Source organism: Rhinoderma darwinii, chromosome 4 (genome assembly GCF_050947455.1).
Source record: "Rhinoderma darwinii isolate aRhiDar2 chromosome 4, aRhiDar2.hap1, whole genome shotgun sequence".
Classification (NCBI taxonomy): domain Eukaryota; kingdom Metazoa; phylum Chordata; class Amphibia; order Anura; family Rhinodermatidae; genus Rhinoderma; species Rhinoderma darwinii.
In genome coordinates, this window is record NC_134690.1 from 160,478,747 (window position 1) to 160,502,286 (window position 23,540).

The 23,540-nt window shown below is 40.5% G+C and overlaps 1 protein-coding gene across 1 annotated transcript in view; it reads right to left on the reverse strand.

Moving 5' to 3' along the window:
* Positions 1-23,540, reverse strand: part of CLDN16 (claudin 16) — a 64,810-nt gene that overhangs the window by 37,309 nt on the left and 3,961 nt on the right. Inside the window, exon 2 of the mRNA XM_075864072.1 lies at positions 2,138-2,240. Coding sequence (XP_075720187.1) covers positions 2,138-2,240 — 103 coding nt within the window. The remainder of the gene's footprint in view (positions 1-2,137; positions 2,241-23,540) is intronic.

A 23,540-nucleotide genomic window follows, 5' to 3' on the forward strand; every position in this document is an offset into this window, starting at 1 on the left:
ACATGCCAATGCTGCAATTTTGGGAATTGCTCCATCTAGTGACCAGCACTGGGAAATGTTATAAATTAGAATCTAATTTATAATATTTCCTGACTCGTGAAAAAATTAAAAAAATTAGAACAATGTTTAATCACTTATACACTAACTGTTTAACTAAAAAAAAAAAAAAAATTTCTAGCGACACATTCCCTTTAAGTAGAACAAAAAATACAAAACAAGCATAATGTATCAAGCTAGCATTCACCAGGAATATTGAAAGGGTTATTTCCATCTACATAAATCTAGCTATTAAGCTCACCCTTCTAAAGATATTAATTTTTGTAATTACCTTCCTTTATCGCAGCGATGTCATTTTCTGGATATTCTTTCTTCAACTCGCTGTCAGTCCCTCTTTGTTTGTAGCTCGTTGTCTAGGGATCCGGTCACCTCTATTTACCTTTAGCGGTGGCCACGCTTGCACAATGATATCCTCATTATCCTTAGGAGAGGATGTCAATTCTATCATGAACACGCATATCGGCACATATCGTCTCATGCGCATTAGATGCCGGGCCGGCCACCGTTCGAACACATCAGCGGTCGGCTCCAGGTACAAGTAGTAGTAAGAAGGAAAGTGACGGGACCGTTCAGATCTTCGTGGGAACGTGTTAGATTTTTATTATTTTTATGGTTCGCCAGGTGCTGATGCCTGACTGGTGCCGCGACTACACTCATTACATGTGCGGGGGAGTGTTGCAACGAGTGGCGGTGCAGCTTAGCGAGAGTGGGAGAAGTGGCTTGCCACAAAGGGGGGAAGAATGTTGCAGAGTAGGGTGCCGGGGTGTTGCAATTCACAGTGGGTTCGTCTCAACCAGGCTTACCATGCCTGGTTGAGACGAACATTTTCCCAATGCTGCTAGAACTACATTAGCTAGCAACGTCGGGAGCACGCACGCTGCAGAGCGGCTTGATTGACATTGAGCCGCTCACGCCCCTTTTTATAAAAGATAACCAGCACTAACGGAGTTATCAAGTTTAAAAAAAAGGTAGTTAGGGAATTATTTTTTTAAAATTTTTAACAGCAAATGATTTTTCATTTCATTTCAGCTTAGAATGCATAAAAATATTTTTTACTCAATTTGGCAATAACCCTTTAAGCTACAAGTATACTTAGGTATTTACATAAACTGTGCACGTATTAATGTATTATACCTTACTGGTAGACAAACCACGTCATAAATGAATATAAATAAGGCCATCAGTCTGTTCAACCACAAAGCAATTTGCACTGTGGCTCAGAACATCACTGAATTCTCTGAAGAACACAAATTGTTGGGTTAATTCATTGATCTGTCAGTCAGCGGATCTGGCATTCGGTGAAATTAGACGCTCGATGTAAATAAAATCTGAAGTCACCTCTGATTATGTTAGAGTGGCTTTGTAATTGAGAACCATAATACAGTCAAATCCATTATAGCAGATTGATTTGAAGGACTGCAGTTGTGGGGATGTAAATTAAAATGTACAAGATCTTCCGTTTCAATTTGTAAAGTGATTTTGTTGTTTAATTAACAATTCTTGATACCTGGTCAGTTTAGAGAAGTGACGCAAATACAACGTGTGGTAAAATGTACATTGGTTTATGATTGTAATTATGTATTGTTTATATCTTACAAAAAATCATGCTTTGTAATGCAAATTGATTATATAGGATCATTGGTTAGAGATCATAGGACAGCGCATTTCATGACAATTTTGACAAGGGGGTTTGTTACAAATTTTACAGTGGTGCCCAGAAGCTTCAAGTTATGTATGTGTGCAGCATAGGATCGCTTCTGTCAAATCTGCCTCCCCAGCTGTGCCTCACCAATAACTGATGGGCGCCTCACCAGTGAAGCCCACCTTACAGTTCTAAAGAGCAGCCATTTTATTTGTCTCCACTCTACATTTTAGAGATTTGGCACAAAGATTTGGTACAAGAAGGTACCTTTTCTGTAAGGTCACAAGGCCTTTCATCTAACAACAGTACAAGAAATAGCTCTAAACTTGTAATTTTTTTTCATACTTGATTATAGTGTTTAAGATATATGAGCAAAACTACTAAAAAATACACCAAAAAAACAAACTAGCAGATTGTCTATATCTAAGAAATACCTACATGGGTGTTCTGCATATATGGAGTCATATTCATCGCAGGTTGTGATTCCATCAAATACGTTGGTGACACATTCCCACCAAAGACCACGGCATTTGGTACTAACCTACAACAAAAGTACAACATGACTTTAATCAGTCAGCTTTTTTGTTCCTGTGTCAATCAACGAAAACCAATTATTAATATAATATTAAAACTGGACGTTACTAACATCCTCATACCAAAACAGAGGGGCATGAAAGATATTCGATCATATTCCTTCTCATCACTGTAGACAAGATCCCTGACAAGTTTGCCAACCTCAGTTTTGTTTTTGCAGATAAGCAAAATGAGTCTAAAGTATACTAAATAGTATCTCTACATTTAATAAAAGTGTAAACTTTGCGTGTCTGTACATTGAAAATATTTGCGAAAAAAAATAATTGGGGGGATGAAGTATAAGTGGTAGAATGCATTAAGATAATTTTTGGAATTTTTGTCTGTTTGTTTGTGCACACATCACATAAAAACTACTGACCAAATTCGGATGGAGTTTTTAGAAAAACATAGGGGTCAACTTGAAGTAACATTTAGTTTTTATTTCATCGCAATCGATTCACTCAATCAGAAGATATGCGAATTTACTGTTTTCAAAAATTCATTTACATTGCATTAGTACAACAAACACATGGAAACCATGGCAACCAATCACATTTTTACTTTCATTTTGTATTGTCTTGAAAAAATAGACACCAGTAGGTTGTTATGGGCAACTGCTCCAAATGTCATCTATACTCATTGTTATATAAGGGAAATGTTGCAATCAATCAGATTGCTGCAAATTTTTCAAGATGCCTCAGACAAATTACAGCTGTGATCTGATAGGTTGCTAAGGACAACAACTCCAACTTTCGTCTATATTTGTTTTTTTATTCATCGGAGGCACATATAACTACCAATCAGGTTTGTGCTTTCATTGTCAAAGCTGCCTCAGAAAAAAGGAACTTTAATCTGATGGGTTGTTATGGACAACAACTCCAACATTTGTCTACATTGATTTTTACACATAGTAAAGAGATATAGCAACCAATCAGATTGCTGCTATCATTCACCTGCTGCCTCACAAGAAGGTAAACTACAATCTGATTGGTTGCTATGGACAAAAGTTCCAACATTTGTTTATTTTGGTTCTTACACATAGAAGGGAGATAAAATAACCAATCTGGTTGCTGCTTTCATTCTCCTAGCTACCTCACAAGAATATAAACTGTAATCTGATTGGTTGCTATGGACAACAGTTCCAAAATTTTTCTGTATTGGATATTACACATAGAAAAGAGATAAAGCAACCAATCCGCTAGGTGCTTTCATGCACCTAGCTGCCTCAAAAACCTGTAATCTGATTGGTTGACCCAAAGGGCTCGGACTCAAGAGAGTAAATGCCTTCCAGAAAAAGATAAAATATTTCTCAATATAGCAGGAATGAAAAAAGAATTAGACTAATTAGGTCTCAAGAATCTGAAGAACATCATGAGGCAACACTTACCTCAGCTCAAGAACGTCAGGCCAGAACTCGCGCATCAGAAACTTCTACCCAGCGTAAGTCTCGGCTAAGTACACAGCGTGCCCGCATGGCGGACTCGGTCTCTGGAGAGTAATGAGGATAGCGAAGCGCAACTATCTGCTGACTGACAGCGCCATGTATTGTCTCGCAAGTCTGAAACTTCCACCGACAGAGAATCTCGCTTGAGTTGTCAGAGAGCTCTCGAGAGAACTTGAAAGTAGTGAAGAACGTGAAGCACGATTAACCGCCGATCACAAACGTCACAACTATGCCAGAGCTCTCGAAAGCAAAGACCAATATCAACGACGATTGGAATCAGCTAGAGAGAATTACGAACGCAAGCGATAAGATAATGAAAGTTATTTATTGACTGAAAGGGAAAGAGTAGATGAAATACAGCAGCCAGAAACAGCAGAACAATGTCAATCACGCTTAGAGGCTGATCGAATTCGACACTCTCTTAATAGAATGTCTATTTCATCAGAAGATTCAGATGCGTCTCAGGAGTATGGTGCGACAAACAATGTTGTTCCTTGGGTCAATAAGGAAGCAGCAGGTTTTATGTATTCCCCTAGGATTGGCTATGCTGAATTCGCTTCCGTAGATGGTATGGTCATAATTTGCAATTTTTTCGGTGCTCTCAAATGGAGAAAAGAACCAAATGGAATCTGTTGTTCAAGTGGTAGGGCATGCCCAGACGTGGCGGAGTTCTTCCGCCACTGTGCGCATCAATGCCGCACAGAATCTGCGTTGCAGATTCTGTTGCGGCTTTGCCTAAAATGGGCATTAAATTGATGCGAACTAGCCGTTGCGTATTGAGGGGAAGAGGGCTTCCCTTCTCTCTATCAGTGCAGGATAGAGAGAAGGGACAGCCCCTTTCCCTAGTAAAAGTAAAAAGAAATTCATACTTACCTGGCCGTTGTCTTGGTGACACGTCCCTCTTCTGACATCCAGCCCGACCTCCCTGGATGACGCGGCAGTCCATGTGACCGCTGCAGCCTGTGATTGGCTGCAGCCGTCACTTGGACTGAAACGTCATCCTGGGAGGCCGGACTGGAGGAAGAAGCAGGGAGTTCTCGGTAAGTATGAACTTCTATTTTTTTTTTACAGGTTGATGTATATTGTGATTGGAAGTCACTGTCCAGGGTGCTGAAACAGTTACTGTCGATCGCTTAACTCTTTCAGCACCCTGGACAGTGACTATTTACTGACGTCGCCTAGCAACGCTCCCGTAATTACGGGTGCACACACGTAGTCACTCGTAATTACGGGAGCCCCATTGACTTCCTCAGTCTGGCTGTAGACCTAGAAATACATAGGTCCAGCCAGAATGAAGAAATGTCATGGTAGTAAAACCAATACGCTCCGCAACACACATAACATCTGCGGACTTCATTGCGGAATTTTGACTCTCCATTGAAGTCAATGGAGAAATTCCGCCATGAGTCCGCAACAAGTCCGCTACACGTCCGCAACAACCAGTGTATGCTGCGGACACTAAATTCCGCACCGCAGTCTATGCTCCGCAGTGGAATTGTCCGCAACGTGTAAACTAACCCAACTAAAAAGCTGTGGTAGGCAATGGAGAAACTTGTACGCTGCAGATTTCCACTGTGGACTGTCCGCAGCGGAATTCCAGAGCAATTCGGCCACGTGTGGTCATGCCTGTAAAGTTCACATTTAAAAATTTTAAGAACCTCCAGAGATTATAAAACAAATTTTAAATGGTGACCATTCACAATCAAAACAGTATCCGTTTATATAACAGTGCATTCCAAATGACATCTTTGGGGCAAAAGTAATTACAGAGGGACCATTCATGCCAACCTTCAAAGTGCAAGGCCAAGTTTACCATCTCATCGGATCTTTGCTACCACAAGATGAGCCCAAAAATTTTTCAGATTTATTTTGTATCAGATTACAATGAGATTACAATGATTAAATGTAGGTTTAGCTATTTTTTTCTAATTTCCACAAGAACTAAAGGAGAAAAAGCACCACCACATTTGTAAAGCAATTTCTCCCGAGTAAAACAATACCCCACATGTGGTCATAAACGGCTGTTAGGACACACTGCAGGGCTTAGGAGGGAAAGAGCGCTATTTGGCTTTTGGAGCTCAAATTTAGCAGGAATGGTTTGCGGAGGCCATGTCACATTTGCAAAGCCCCTTAGGGGACAAAACAGTGTAAACACCCCACAAGTGACCCCATTTTAGAAACTACACCCATTGTGGAAATTATCTAGGGGTATAGTGAGCATTTTAAACCCACAGTTTTTTTGCAGAAATTATTGGAATTAAGCAATGAAAATGAAAATCTAAATTTTTTCAAAGAAAATGTAGGTTTAGCTAATTTTTTCTCATTTCTACAAAGACTAAAGTAGAAAAAGCACCACAAAATTTGTAAAGCAATTTCTCCCGAGTAAAACAATATCCCATATGTGGTCATAAATTGCTGCTTGGACACACGGCAGGGCTTAGAAGGGATAGAGCGCCATTTGGCTTTTGGAGCTCAAATTTAGCAGGAATGGTTTGCGTAGGCCATGTCACATTTGCAAAGCCCCTGAGGGGACAAAACAGTGGAAACCCCCCACAAGTGACCCCATTTTGGAAACTACACACATTGAGGAAATTATCTAGTGGTGTAGTGAGCGTTTTGACCCCACAGTTTTTTTGCAAAAATTATTCGAAGCAGGCCCTGAAAATGAAAATCTAAATTTTTTAAAAGAAAATGTAGGTTTAGGTGATTTTTTCTCATTTCCACAAAGACTAAAGGAGGAAAAGCCCGTTAAATTTGTAAAGCAATTTCTCTAGAGTAAAACAATATCCCACATGTGGTCATAAACGGCTGTTAGGACACACTGCAGGGCTTAGAAGGGAAAGAGCGCTATTTGGCTTTTGGAGCTCAAATTTAGCAGGAATGGTTTGCGGAGGCCATGTCACATTTGCAAAGCCCCTTAGGGGACAAAACAGTGGAAACACCCCACAAGTGACCCCATTTTAGAAACTACACCCATTGTGGAAATTATCTAGGGGTATAGTGAGCATTTTAAACCCACAGTTTTTTTGCAGAATTTATTGGAATTAAGCAATGAAAATGAAAATCTAAATTTTTTCAAAGAAAATGTAGGTTTAGCTAATTTTTTCTCATTTCTACAAAGACTAAAGTAGAAAAAGCACCACAAAATTTGTAAAGCAATTTCTCCCGAGTAAAACAATATCCCATATGTGGTCATAAATTGCTGCTTGGACACACGGCAGGGCTTAGAAGGGATAGAGCGCCATTTGGCTTTTGGAGCTCAAATTTAGCAGGAATGGTTTGCGTAGGCCATGTCACATTTGCAAAGCCCCTGAGGGGACAAAACAGTGGAAACCCCCCACAAGTGACCCCATTTTGGAAACTACACACATTGAGGAAATTATCTAGTGGTGTAGTGAGCGTTTTGACCCCACAGTTTTTTTGCAAAAATTATTGGAAGCAGGCCCTGAAAATGAAAATCTAAATTTTTTAAAAGAAAATGTAGGTTTAGGTGATTTTTTCTCATTTCCACAAAGACTAAAGGAGGAAAAGCCCGTTAAATTTGTAAAGCAATTTCTCTAGAGTAAAACAATATCCCACATGTGGTCATAAATGGCTGTTTGGAAACACGGCAGGGCTTAGAAGGGAAAGAGCGCCATATGGCTTTTGGAGCTCAAATTTAGCAGGAATGGTTTGCGCAGGCCATGTCACATTTAAAAAGCCCCTGAGGAGACAAAACAGTGGAAACCCCCCCACAAGTGACCCCATTTTGGAAGCTACACCCATTGAGGAAATTATCTAGGGGTATAGTAAGCGTTTTGACCTCACAGATTTTTTGCAGAAATTATTGGAAGTAGGCACCGAAAGATTAAAATCTAAATTTTTTCAAAGAAAATGTAGGTTTAGCTAATTTTTTCTCATTTCCACAAAGACTAAAGGAGGAAAAGCACCACTATATTTATAAAACAATTTCTCTAGAGTAAAACAATATCCCACATGTGGTCATAAATGGCTGTTTGGAAACACGGCAGGGCTTAGAAGGAAAAGAGCGCTATTTGGCTTTTGGAGATCACATTTAACAGGAATGGTTTGCGGAGGCCATGTCACATTTGCAAATCACCTGAGGGGACAAAACAATGAAAACACCCAAAAAGTGACTCCATTTAGAAAACTACACCCCTTGAGGAATTCATCTAGGGGTGTAGTGAGCATTTTGACCCCACAGGCGTTTAATAAATGTTATTAGAATTGGGCAGTGAAAATAAAAACAATCAATAAGACATAGCTTTAGCTCAAAATTTTTACATTTATCAACAAATAAATGAAAAAAAAGAACAATAAAATATTAGCTCCTATGTGTAGAAATTTTTTACTTCCCCTTTCCCATCCCTTGGTTGAATTTGATGGACATGTGTCTTTTTTCAACCGTACAAACTATGTAACTATGTAACTATGTAACAAGAACTAAAGGAGAAAAAGCACTGCAAAATTTGTAAAGCAATTTCTCCAGAGTACGGCAATACCCCATGTGTGGTAATAAACTGCTGTTTGGGCACACGGCAGGGCTCAGAAGGGAAGGAGCGGCATTTGGTCTTTGGAGTACAGATGTTTCTGGATTGGTTTCTGGGCACCTGTGGGACCAAAACAGTGGAAATCCGCTAGAAGTGACCATATTTTGGAAACTACACCCATCAATGCATTCACCTAGGAGTGTAGTGAGCATGTTAACCCCGCAGTTGTTTTGTAGAAATTAGTGTGCACTCAATGTTGCAGAATGAAAATGGATTTTTTTCTATAGATAAGCCAATATGTGGTGCCCAGCTTGTGCCACCATAACAACACAGCTCTCTAACTATTATGCTGTGTTTCCCGGTTTTAGAAACACCCTACATGTGACCCTAATCTTTTGCCTGGACATTTGACAGGGCTCAGGAGTTATAGAGTACGATGTAAAATTGAGGCCTAATTTGTCGATTTACAAAGTATTGGTTCTCAATTGCAGGGCTCAGATGTGAAATAATAAAAAGAAAATGACCCTATTTTGGAAACTACACCCCCTCAAGGCCTTTATTAAGGGGTGTAGTGAGTATTTTCTCCCCACAGGTCTTTTCCATAAATGATTGCGCTGCGGATGGTGCAAATTAATAATTCATATTTTTCCATATATATGCCATTTGAGTGGCAAATATGTTGTGCCCAGCTTGTTTCACTGGAGACACACACCCCAAAAATTGTTAAAAGGGTTCTCCCGGGTATGGCGATGCCATATATGTGGAAGTAAACTGCTGTTTGGGAACGCTGTAGGGTTCAGAGGGGAGGGAGCGCCATTTGGCTTTTGGAGGGCGGATTTTGCTTGGTAGTAGTTTTGATTGAGTATTGCTGGTATTTCCGTTTATAATGTGGTGGCATATGAAAGCTGGGCAGAGTATATCAGGGGCATAGGCAGGTGGTATAATAATGGGGTAAACAATAAAATGATCCATAGATGTGTGTTACGATGTGAAGCAATCCTTTCTGCACAGGCCGGTGTCACACTGATAAGTGGTGTCCTTTCTTATCCCCTTTTTGGTCCACACTCCGTACCTTTGCAGTTTGGGGAATTTTTCTGGGAAGTGTTGTTCTGGTATAATACGGGCACCGTTGCTTTCAGCGGATATGTTTGGGCCCTACCCCTTCTGGTTCCCTAATTTTAGGGCCTTGAAACAGAAGAAATGTTCCCCTCGGACCTGCACAACTGCATATTTTCTATTTCCTGACTTATGGGAGTCTTAACTAATTTTATACCCCAAATCTCCCTCATTCCAAAAAATGTTCCCTTCAGTTTTAAACGTGTACAGTTTCCTGTCAGCTTATGTTACGCTATAACCATCAACAAAGCGCAGGGCAAAACGCTGCGCGTTGAAGGCGTGGACCTCAGTGTCAGCTGCTTTGTGCACGGCCAGCTCTATGTGGCACTCTCCCGTGTTAGCAAATCCCCCAACCTGTATGCACACATCCCTGGTGGTTCTACTGCTATCATTATTTATAGGGAAGCATTGTCATAGTGAAACTGACTACTGAAAGAAAAAGATAGCTATAAACAGGGTCCAGTAAAATCAGCCTGCATTTTTGCTTAACTCAAATATTGCTACCAATAGTGTACCTAAAACTTAGTACCAGACATAGTCCCAAAGCATAGTGACCTTAAAATAATAGTATAGAGACAATAGAACAGTACTGCTTATCGCCCTCCATGTTTTGAAAAGAAAACTAAAGTACAGCACACTGACCAGGCAACATTTAAAAGGGCCTAAGTGGGGGTGTTTTCCATGCGGCTCATGCAATGTATGTGCTAACATTGAACGAGCATTTGATTTTGGTGATACAGATAACCAAAAGGTCTACACAGCATATTTCTTGCAGCTCGACTTGTGTCATCTACTATGCTATCTGTCCATGCAAACAAATTTTTGTTGGTCTCACAACCAGAGAATTACGACTGAGAGTGTGAGAGCATATACGAGATATCGGTAAAGCCAAGGAAGAAATGAATGTCTCGAAGCTAAAAACATTACCAAAACACTTTAAGCTTTTCCACCACTGTAATTCCAAGCTTCTTAAATTCAAAGGAATCGATAGACTACATCTGGGATCCAGAGGAGGTAATGCGATTAAAAAAATTGGCCCAATTAGAAAGCTGGTGGATCTATAAGTTGGGTAGCTCAACCCCACATGGTCATAATGAGAGTTTCGGCTTCAATGCCTTTATGTACCATTGATCTCCTTATTTTTAAATTGGGGTGAGGGATGCAGGGTTTTTCATGTCTGTTTTTAACTTACCTTCTTTTTTCAAAGTCCTTTCTTTTTAGTGATACAAATTTCTTATGACTGGCCTACCAATAGAAATAACATTGGGAAATGCAGTTCTTCAGAAAACTAAACTATATGAAAATTCTGATGGACTGATAGAAGAAAGACTAATCAAAAAGGACCACAGTGATAAATATATACACGAGTCATGTAAAAATATCTGTCTAAATTATGAGAGGAAAAGAGGTTTGTCAAAGGGGTAAAGGAGAAAAAGGAGAGGAGGCAATGGGGCGTCTTTTTTAGAAATAGAATGATAATCCATGATTTTGAATCTATCGTTAATGATTTTTTTGCGCTTTGATATGATCCTTAATTGTAAGGGGGGATTTATTTTACTAAAACTTTTGGCACTTGGGCACTTTTTTGTCAGTAAATTAAACTATGACATAAACTCTTGTATGAAGTTTATCTATGTATGAAGTCAATCTTTAGAAAGTCTAGTCAGTCACTTTTGCACTTTATGCATCCTTTGCACAGTATACATAATTTTAAAGGGGCTCTGTCACCACATTATAAATGCCCTATCTTCTACATAATGTGATATTTTGTGTATATTCACTCTTAAGACACTTCAGTAACGTTAATGTGTGAGTAAGTAGTAAACTGGTTATCCACAGCACTCACTTGGTTGGAATATCTCCACTCGATTACAGCAGGATGCAAATTCCAAGTCCAGAGATCCCTTCTGCACAATCAATTGATGCAAAAAACTTGAGGACAGCATCCTTCTGGCAAAGGTGTAAAAATGTGTGAGTAAGTGACAGCACATAGTGAACAACACAGGATCACTATGTGCTGAATATATGAATGGAGAGAAGTGTATGACGCTGATTGGTCACTGATTGGTCAGCGTCATACACTTCTCTTTACAACGCCCACTTGGTCAAAAGCTAAAAAAACACCCAGTTGTTCATTAAGAAAGTCATTAGCATAAATCTAAAATAGGTCATAACTTGGTCAAAAATTATAGTTTTTCTAAATAAAAAAACACTGTTGTTATCTACATTACAGCGCCGATCACATTATGTAGAAGATAGGGCACTATAATGTGGTGACAGAGCCTCTTTAAGTCTATTTAAGTATAAAGCTCATTACTTTCTCGTGTGCACTTTAGTAGTTATTTTATACACGCAATTTTAATCACTAATTGTTCTATGTTTAACCCCTTGAGTACCCAGCTCATTTTAGCCTTGAGGACCAGACCCATTTTTTCAAATCTGACATGTGTCACTTTATGTGGTAATAACTCTGGAATGCTTTTACCTATCCAATTGATTCTGAGACTGTTTTCTCGTGACATATTGTACTTTAGGTGAGTGCAAAAATTTGGTCGATAAATTCATTGCTTATTTGTGAAAAACACCAAAATTTAGAGAAAATATGAAGAAATTATGATTTTTCCAATTTTAAATGTATCTGCTTGTAAAACAGATAGTAATACCACACAAAATAGTTACTAATTAACATTTCCCATATGTCTACTTTATGTTTGCATTGTTTTTTGAACATCCTTTTATTTTTCTAGGACGTTACAAGGCTTAGAACTTTAGCAGCAATTTCTCATATTTTTAAGAAAATTTCAAAAAGCTATTTTTTCAGGGACGAGTTCAGTTCTGAAGTGGTTTTGAGTGCCCTATAAATTAGAAACCCCCATAAAACACCCCATTTTGAAAACTGCACCCCTCAAAGTATCCAAAACAGCATTCAGAAAGTGTTTCAATCCTTTAGGCGTTTTACAGGAATTGAAGGAAAGTAGAGCTGAAATTTTCAAATTTCATTTTTTTTTACAAAATTCATATGTAATACACGTTTTTCTATACAACTCAATATTTATTGCCCAGTTTCTGCAGTTTTTAGAAATATCCCACATGTGGCCCTAGTGCGCTAATGGACTGAAACACAGGCCTCAGAAGCAAAGGAGCACCTAGTGGATTTTGGGGCCTCCTTTTTTCAGAATATATTTTAGGCACCATGTCAGGTTTGAAGAGGTCTTGTGGTGCCAAAACAGTGGAAACCCCCAAAAGTGACCCCCATTTTTTAAACTACACCCCTCAGGGAATTTATCTAGGGGTATAGTTAGCATTTTTACCCCACAGGTTTATTGCAGAAATTATTGGAAGTAAAAATTGGAAGGAAAATTAAAATCGACATCCTTTCAATGAAAATGTAGGTTTAGCAAATTTTTTCTAATTTCCACAAGGACTAAAGGAGAAAAAGCAAAATTTGTAAAGCAATTTCTCCTGATTAAAACAATACCCCATATGTGGTCCTAAATTGCTGTTTGGACATATTTTCTGGAGTTAGTCTGTGAAAATGAATATCTACTTTTTTTCTGGAAAAACTGCTAATTTTTGCAAGAAATAAGGGAGAGAAAGCACCCCAACATTTGTAAAGCAATTTCTCCCGATTACGGAAATACCCCATATGTGGTAATAAATTGCTGTTTGGACCCACAGCAGGGCTCAGAAGGGAAGGACCCCAATTTGGATTTTTGAGCTCTGATTTTACTGGAATGGTTTTCGGTGCCGTGTCATGTTTGCAACACCCTGGAGGGACCTAAACAGTGGAATCCCCCCAAAAGTGACCCCATTTTGGAAACTATACCCCTCAAGGAATTTTTCTAGTGGTATAGTTAGCATTTTGACCCCACAGGTTTTTTGCTGAATTTATTGGAATTAGTCTGTTAGGATGAATAGAGACTTTTTTTTGGAAAAAAAAACAGAATTTTCTAATTTTTACAAGGAATAAAGGAAAAAAAGCACCTCAACATTTGTAAAGCAATTTCTCCTGATTACGGTAATACCCCATATGTGGTAATAAACTGCTGTTTGGACCCACGGCAGGGCTCAGAAGGGACGGAGCACCATTTGGATTTTGAAGCTCAGATTTTGCTGAATTGGTTTCTGGGGGCCATGTCGCATTTGCAGAGTCCCTGAAGTACCAGTACAGTAGAAATTCCCCAGATGTGATCCCAATTTGGAGACTATACCCCTGAAAGAATTAAATTAGAGGTGTAGTGAGCATTTTGAGCCCTCAGGTGTTTTATAGATTTTATTAGAATTGGTTCGTGAAAATGAAAAAAAAATTTTTTTTCCAATAACCTGTAGATTTAGCTCAGAATTTTTCATTTCCACAAGGAATACAGGAGAAAATGCACCGCAAAATGTGTTACACAATTTCTCCTGAGTACGGAAATACCCCATATGTGGTTGTAAATGGCTATTTGGACATACGGCAAGGGTCTAAACGGAAAAAGTGCAATTTCGTTTTTGGAGTGGAGATTTTACAAAATTTGTTTTTGACGCCATGTTGCATTGCGCTGAGGTACTAGTACAGTGAAAACTCCCGAGAAGTGACCTCATTTAGGAAACTAGAAGGGTAGTAAGCATTTTAACCCCCAAAGGTTTTGCAGAAATTAGTGCACAGTGGATGTTGCAGATTGAAAATTGACATTTTCCACAGATATGCTATTTCAGTGCCCAATGTGTTGGGCCCAGCTTGTACCACTGGAGACATACGCCCCATAAATTGTTACGCGGTTCTCCAGAGTACGGTAATACCCCATATGTGGTCATAAACTGCTGTTTGGGCACACTGCCAGGCCCAGAAGGAGCGCCATTTGGCTTTTGGAGCGCAGATTTTGCTTGGTAGTATTTTTGTTTAGTGTTTTACTGGTGTTTCAGTTTATAATGTGGGGGCATATGTAAGCTGGGCGGAGTGTATCAGGGTATATGTAAGCTGTGCGGAGTACATCAGGGTATATGTAAGCTGTGCGGAGTACATCAGGGTATACGTAAGCTGGGCGGAGTACATCAGGGTATATGTAAGCTGGGCGGAGTACATCAGGGTATATGTAAGCTGTGAGGAGTACATCAGGGTATATGTAAGCTGGGCGGAGTACATCAGGGTATATGTAAACTGGGCGGAGTACATCAGGGTATATGTAAGCTGGGCAGAGTTCATCAGGGTATATGTTAGCTGGGCGGAGTACATCAGGGTATATGTAAACTGTGCGGAGTACATCAGGGTATATGTAAGCTATGTGGAGTACATCAGGGTATATGTAAGCTATGTGGAGTACATCAGGGTATATGTAAGCTGGGCGGAGTGCAACAGGTCATAATAGGATGATGTAATAATGGGGAAAATGAATAATAAAATGATCGATGGATAGTGACGTACGCTTTGAACCAATCCTTTATGCACAGGCCGGATTATTGGGTGCAGGAGTCGCACTTCTAAGGGCAAAGCCCCACGTGGCGGAATTGCTCTTGAATTCCGCTGCGGACATTCCGCTGCGGACATTCCGCAGCGTTAATCCGCAGCGGAGCCGTTTCTCCATTGCCTTCCACTTCTTTTTAGTAGGCTTCGTTTAGACGTGGCTGAAAATTCCGCTGCGGAGCATAGGCTGCGGTGCGAAATTTGGTGTCCGCAGCATACAATGGATGTTGCGGACCAGTGGCGGACTGGTTGCGGACTCATTGCGGAAGTTCTCCATTGACTTCAATGGAGATTCTAAATTCCGCAATGAAGTCCGCAGATGTCATGCACATGTTATGTGTGCTGCGGATGCGTCTTGCTTTTTTGACTTAACATTTCTTCATTCTGGCTGGACTTATGTATTTCTAGGTCTACAGCCAGAATGAGGAAGTCAATGGGGCTCCCGTAATTACGGGAGCGTTGCTAGGAGACGTCAGTAAATAGTCACTGTCCAGGGTGCTGAAAGAGTTAAGCGATCGGCAGTAACTGTTTCTGCACCCTGGACAGTGACTACCGATCACAATATACAGCAACCTGTAAAAAAAATAGAAGTTCATACTTACCGAGAACTCCCTGCTTCTGTCTCCAGTCCGGCTTCCCAGGATGACGTTTCAGTCTAAGTGACGGCTGCAGCCAATCACAGGCTGCAGCGGTCACATGGACTGCCGCGTCATCCAGGGAGGTCGGGCTGGATGCCGAAAGAGGGACGCGTCACCAAGACAATGGCCGGTAAGTATGAAATTCTTTTACTTTTACTAGGGAAAGTGCTGTCCCTTCTCTCTATCCTGCACTGATAGAGAGAAGGGAAGCACTTTTACCGCAGTACGCAGCAGCTAGTCCGCATCAATTTACTGCACATTTTGGGCAGATCCGCCGCAGAATCTGCAACGCAGATTCTGTGCGGCATTGATGCGGACAGCTACGGAGGAAAACCGCCACGTGGGGCCATGCCCTAAAGGGTGTCCGTGGTATTGTACAAAATATCCGCACTCCAGTATTGCCTAATCTTTGACTTCTTCACTAGCCCCATATGTAGCACAGACCCCAAAATGTCATAGTTTCCGCTGCATTTACAGGGTCTACCAGTGGGGGTTGCAAATGATGACGTGGGGTTTTAGGTGAAGAACTGCTGCACATATAAATTAGTCTGGGCCGTCGTTTTGCATTATTGCGTTCCAAGAGTCATAACTTTTTATTTTTCCATTGTGTGAGTTCATGGGACGAGCTGTCGTTTTTATTAGTATCATTTTGGGGTACATGCGATAATTTGATCAGTTTTTATTCAATTTTTTGTGAGGTGAGGAGACCAAAAAACAGAAATTCTTTCACTATTTTTTTTATAATATTTTACCGCCGTTCTCTGTGCAGTATAAACAATATGTTTACTTTATTCTGCGGTTTGATATGATTATGGCAATACCAAATTTATATAGTTTTTATATGTTTTACTACTTTTACAAAATAAAAACACTTTTTTCTAAATAAAATGTTTTAGTGTCACCATGTCCTGAGAGCCATAACTTTTTTATTTTTTTGTCGACGGAGCTTTGTAAGGGCTTGTTTTTTGCGTGACACACTGTAGTTTTTATTGGTACCATGTTTGGCTACGTGCGACTTTTTGATCACTTTTTATTCCATTTTTTGGAAACAACGTGACCAAAAAAGGAAATTCTGCCATTGTTTTTTATGGTATGTTTTTTACGGTGTTCACCGTGCGGGATAAATAATATGATATTTTTTTAGGTCAGGCCAATACGCACGCGGCGATACCTATTATGTCTAATTTTTGTCTTTTTTTTTCTTTTTTTTTCTAATTATATAGGGCTTGATCAGGGAAACAAGGCGATTATTGTTTTTATTACGTAAAACTTTTATTTATTTTTTTATCTAAAACTTTTTTTAACTTTTTTAAACTTTTTATTTTACACATACTAGGGGACTGGAAGATCTGATCTTCTGATCCCTTGTACAATACACTGCACTACTTCTGTATGTACTTGTGTAGTGCAGTGTATTGTAACTGTCACTTTACAACTGACAGTTGAGCCTATTACATCCTGCCTTGCTAGGCTTCCTGGTTGCCATTGCAACCATCAGAACCAATATCTACATAGATGTATAGAGGCCCATTTCCAGCAACTATCACTCCAGTGTTCTAATGGTACATTGTGTTTGCTAACTGTGTTAGAAGGCTAATGGATGATTAGAAAACACTTGAAAACACTTGTGCAATTATGTTAGCACCGCTGTAAACAGTTTTGCTGTTTAGAGGAGCTATAAAACTGACCTTCCTTTCAGCTACTTGAGAATCTGGAGCATTACATTTGTGGGTTTGATTAAACTCTCCAAATGGCTAGAAAAATAAAGCTTTCATGTGAAACTTGACAGTCTATTCTTGTTCTTAGAAATGAAGGCTATTCCATGCGAGAAATTGCCAAGAAACTGAAGATTTCCTACAACGGTGTGTACTACTCCCTTCAGAGGACAGCACAAACAGGATCTAACCAGAGTAGAAAGAGAAGTGGGAGGCCCCGCTGCACAACTGAGCAACAAGACAAGTACATTAGAGTCTCTAGTTTGAGAAATAGACGCCTCACAGGTCCTCAACTGGCAGCTTGATTAAATAGTACCCGCAAAACGCCAGTGTCAACGTCTACAGTGAAGAGGCGACTCCGGGATTCCGGCCTTCAGGGCAGAGTGGCAAAGAAAAAGCCATATCTGAGACTGGCTAATAAAAGGAAAAGATTATTATGGGCAAAAGCACACAGACATTGGACAGAGGAAGATTGGAAAAAAGTGTTATGGACAGACGAATCGAAGTTTGAGGTGTTTGGATCACACAGAAGAACATTTGTGAGACGCAGAACAACTGAAAAGATGCTGGAAGAGTGCCTGACGCCATCTGTCAAGCATGGTGGAGGTAATGTGATGGTCTGGGGTTGCTTTGGTGCTGGTAAAGTGGGAGATTTGTACAAGGTAAAAGGAATTTTGAATAAGGAAGGCTATCACTCCATTTTGCAACGCCATGCCATACCCTGTGGACAGCACTTGATTGGAGCCAATTTCATCCTACAACAGGACAATGACCCAAAGCACACCTCCAAATTATGCAAGAACTATTTAGGGAAGATGCAGGCAGCTGGTATGTAATGGAGTGGCTAGCGCAGTCACCAGATCTCAACCCCATAGAGCTGTTATGGGAGCAGCTTGACGGTATGGTACACAAGAAGTGCCCATCAAGCCAATCCAACTTGTGGGAGGGCCTTCTGGAAGCATGGGGTGAAATTTCTCCCGATTACCTCAGCAAATTAACAGCTAGAATGCCAAAGGTCTGCAATTCTGTAATTGCTGCAAATGGAGCATTCTTTGACGAAAGCAAAGTTTGAAGGAGAAAATTATTATTTCAAATAAAAATCATTATTTCTAACCTTGTCAATGTCTTGACTATATTTTCTAGTCATTTTGCAACTCATTTGATAAATATAAGTGTGAGTTTTCATGGAAAAGACAAAATTGTCTGGGTGACCCCAAACTTTTGAACGGTAGTGTATGTATCTTCTTTCTCGTACAGCTGTAATTTATTTCATTTTCCATCTCTTCTCTTTTCCAAAGTTAAGTAATCTCCAATATGGTTCACGATATGGAAGGCATTCGTTTTTGTGCAGGTGCGTACACACTGATGTTCCAACAATTCCTGCCACCTCCAATATGGCCGACAGTACACAGAGTATGGGCAGTGGCGTAAACCCGAACACATAGGATTTCATACCTTAACATAATCTCCACTGGTATTTCCGCCGGATGTTCGACGAGGCGGGCGGAAAACGAAAAAATGGTGATGAACATGGGACCTCTTACGTAGGTCTTGGTCTTCCAGTTTCAACATTTGATAGCCCTATCAGTCTGGTCCATCTATCCTTTTCAGTTATAAAACATTATCCCATTGGCCAATTCAACCTATTTACAGGTGTCCTAAACACTTCCTAAACCACGCCTGCTGAGAACTACGACGAAACGCGTGTCGAGGCGGTCATACACGCCAGTCACCCTACTATTTATGTTTTCATCGTGTCATGTAAGTAAAGCTTTTTTGTTGGACTGTTTGTGGTTCCCTATCTTAACATCTTTATTGCTATCTACAGGGAGATTATTTGAGTTAACTTTTTCTATTTATTCATAACACTCTTGCCAACTTATATAATATCATTCTGTATTTATGTGACTGTTCTTTATTTTTTCACTATTACTATAACAATTTGACTATGGGCTTATTCCCTAGTGGCACACTAATGTGATCATGTTTATTTGAAACATAACATAAAAGTCTTTGAAAATAACTGGCAGCTTTCATTGGATACATAGAAGCGTTGTATGCATGTTGTTGATAGCATCGTTTTTTAACTCATTGTATGTTTCACCTTGTCTTTTTTACATTATTGCTTAATAAAATATATTATTTTTTAATTTTAATTGAAGTTATTCATGGTCTATATGCTCCTACATGTTCTTGAGTTAGTTGAAATTTTATATTTTTCGGGAGTTTTAAGTCATCTTTCTATAAAGATGGACTAAATATAGGAATAAATATTGGAAAAAGTTCACTTTTTTACAGACTATCCTTGTTAAGGGGTATTCCCAAAATATCATTGTTGGCTCAGTGGATGGCCTATGTAAAATTATCAAAGTCTTCAAAAAACATGCATTTTGCAAATTAAAGCATTTGCTCGTACTCACCCCCTGAAATACTGTAAGCCATGACAAGAGTTTGTTGATCTCAGGCCTGAGGAAGACGCTTGTTCAGCATCGAAACACGTAGCCACTTCTTGTTCCAATAAAAGATATTTTTTACCGGACTAAACCTCTCTGCTATTCCGTTGATTTCACCACGCAGCAGCGCCTTCAGAAGATCCATTTCTTTTCACTTCTCCATTCATTTTGCTAAGCGGTCCCCTTTGGGAACCGGTTTGGATCTGGCAGCAGCACCTGTGGATTCTCTTTGCGACTTATATATTTGGCCTTAGGTGAGCATGGTAATGGTTTTCCTCCTCACCTGCTTAACCTATTGAACTGCACAAGGTGACGCCGTGTTTTTTGCTCTTTTCTTCTCGTTGCAACTTGACATGTCCACCAGTATTTCTTTTCCCAACGGTCAAGTATGCGCAGATAGGTCCCCCTTTTCTCCTATTGTCAGCACTGGCCCTTTCTGTGCTGGGAAACTGCGCATGTGAAGTTTCCCCATCCTGACTGCACATTGCGAGAAAGCAGAGCCGACATCAGGGCAGAACTAGTAGTACTGCCATATGGGGCCCGGATGCAAAGGTAATAAGAAGGGGCCCGTCTGCCACACATGTGTGATCCGGTCTGCTCGGCCCTGTATCTAAGTCTACCACATGGTAGGTTTAGATACATGGCCCATGTGTGATCCTGTCTGATGGGCCCTGAATCTAAGCCTACACATAGTAGGCTTAAATACAGGGCCCCAGTAGACAGTAATTGTAGTACTGTATAAGATTACTGTCTGCTAGGGCCCTGTTTCTAAGCCTAACATGTGGTAGGCTTAGATACAGGCTCCAACAGACAGTATCACACATGAGCCCTGTATCTAAGCCTACCACAAGTGTTACTAATGGGGTTTTTTGTGTTTGTGCTTTTTTTTTTTTAACAGGTTCTGTTGTTGGACTACTTTGTATTTGAGGGCTACTTTGTTGACGGCTTTTTTTATTTTGAATAAAATGGTTAACGAGGGTTGCGTGTTTTATTTTTTTATTTCAATAAAATATTTTTTCTTTGTGATTGTATTTTTTAAACTTTATTACTACCGCCTTAGTAATAACTGCTGGCTGAGTGACAGCATCTATTACTAATGCGGGGCTTAATGTTAGCCAGTGAAAAGGCTAACACTAACCCCCATTATTACCACGGTACCGAGCGCCACCAGGGGTGCCGGGTAGAGCCGGGTAAGATCCAGTACCCGACCACCTGTAGTGAAGGTCGGGTTGTGGGGCGGCCGCAGACTGGTATTATTAGTCTGGGAAAGTCCAAAAACACTGGGCCTTCCTACCCTTCCAAAATTTTTCATAACCAGCCAGATACTACATAGCAGCAGGAGGCTGGCATTAACAGAATGGGAAGGCTTACTGTTTTTGGACTTTCCCAGACTAATAATACCAGCTTGCGGCTGCCCCTGTACCCAACCATCACTACAGATGGTCTGGTAATGGAACACACCCGGCTCTTCCCGACATCCCTGCTGACAGTGGGTACCGGGATAATAATGGGGGTTATTGTTATCCTTTTCACCGGCTAACATTAAGCCCCAGCTTAGTAATGGATGCTGTCAATCAACCAGTGGCCATAACTAAGACGGTAGTAATAAAGTTTAAAAAACAATACAAGGATATAGAAAAAATATTTTATTGAAATAAAAAACCCACACAGTTAACCATTTTATTGAGAATTTAAAAAAACGCTGTCATCGAAGTAGTCCTCGAATCCGAAGTAGTCCAACAACCGAATCTGTAAAAAAAACACAAACACACAAAAAAAAATTAGTAACACATAAAAAAGCAAAGCAATTATTATACTTTCTTTTCCTGGGTCCAGCTCTAGAGCCGCAATGTCAGTGAGCTGGGCCCTACATCTAAGCCTATCATATGTGATGAAGTCTGCTGAGCCACTGTATCTAATTCTCAGTGGCGGATTACGTAGACCATAAGCCCTGGGGAGCCTCCCTTCCCCATCGCCACTCTGCCATGCCCATAGTGAACATCACAATTCTGTGCGAGCATTGACAAATGGGTGTTACAATTCCCCTTATCAAAGGGCTGTGTCCCTATATACTGACAGTCTCCAACCTTGGCTGACTGTATCACACTGTGTAGGGACACATCCTCTTGACAATGGGAATGATAACACACATTTGTCTATTAGCCCTGGACTACACAAAGACTTCATGTGGAATACAAGGATTTCCTACAACAGACATGTCAGGAGAGGGGACGGAGCCTCTATAAATCCAGTGACTCACAGGTGATATCTTCTCTGATGGGAGTCGTTCTCTTTTCTTCTCCATCTGACAAAGACCATTATGGTGACTTCTCCTGATGAGACATCTTTGCTCCCCGCTTCTGCAGCCATTTCCAGCCACTATAGAAACACAAAAATTCAGACACCAAGGCCCAATCCCATAAATTAAAGGGGTTGTCTGGGCACAGACTGGTTTTTCATCCTGATGACCCATTGATGTACCCAGACAACCCCTTTTACTCAGACTAATAAATTCGGATCATAGAATACATACAGACCCCAGACCTTCTAAATTATTGCAGTCCACAGACCAGCCCCCCTAAACAAATACAGACCCCAGAACAAGCATCCTAAATAAATACAAACCCCAGAACAAGCACCCTAAATACAGACCTCAGACCAAACCCCTAAATGCAGACCCTAGACCTGACCCCCCTAAACTAATAATGACACCAGACCTGACTCCCTAAACTAATACAGACCCAGACCGTCTAAATACAGACCCCTAAAACAAAGACCCCTAAACTAATACAGACCCCAGACCAGGCCCCATAAACATAGACCCCCAAAAAATAAAAAAGACCCCAGACCAGACCACTAAATACAGATATCAGACCTCTTAAACTAATACAGACCCCCTGATCCCCTAAATACAGACCTCCTTAAACTAATACAGACCCCAGAACAAACCCTCTATATACAGACCCCAGACCAGAAACCTTGGGTCTTGGCATTCATGTGGATGTTACTTTGAGACGTATCACCTATCCAAACATATTTACAGACTAAGTACACCTCTTCATGGCAATTGTATGAAATAATGGCAGTGGCCTTTTTCAGCAGGAAAATGTGAACTGCCACACTTCAAAAACTGTTCATTAATGGTTCATTAATGGTTTGAGGTACATAATAAAGAGTTCAGGGTGTTGACTTGGCCTCCAAATTCCCCAGATCTCAATCTGATCGAGCATCTGTGGGATGTGCTGGAAAAACAAATCCGATCCATGGGGCCCCACCTCACAACTTAGAAGACTTAAATGATCTGTTGCTAACATCTTGGTGCCAGATACAACAGGACACCTTCAGAGGTCTTGTGGAGTCCATGCCTCGACAAGTCAGAGCTGTTTTGGCGGCATGAAGGAGACCTACACAATATTAGGCAGGTGGTTTTAAAGAGGCTCTGTCACCAGATTATAAATGCCTCCTAAATAATCTAATCGGTGCTGTAATATTGATAACAACAGTGGTATTTATTTTGAAAAACGATCATTTTTGAGCAAGTCATACACTTCTCTCCATTCATGTCCATTTGTACTCAGCACAGCGTGATCACGAGAGGTCACGCTGTGCTGTCACTTACTCACACATTAACTTTACTGAAGTGTCTTGAGAGTGAATAGACATTGCCTCCAGCCAGGATGCGATGTCTATTCACAATCCCGACACTTTGGTAAAATTTGGGTGAGACTTAATAACAGCACAGTGTGATCTCGCAAGATCACGCTGTGAATGACAGCGCAACGTGATCTTGCGAGATCACGTTGTGCTGCGTGAGTGAGTCCCACAAAAACTTTACCGAAGTGTCGGGAGTGTGAATAGACATCGCGTCCTGGTTTGAGGCAATGTCTATTCACTCTCAAGACACTTCAGTAAAGTTAATGTGTGAGTAAGTGACAGCACAGCGTGATCTCGCGAGATCACTCTGTGCAG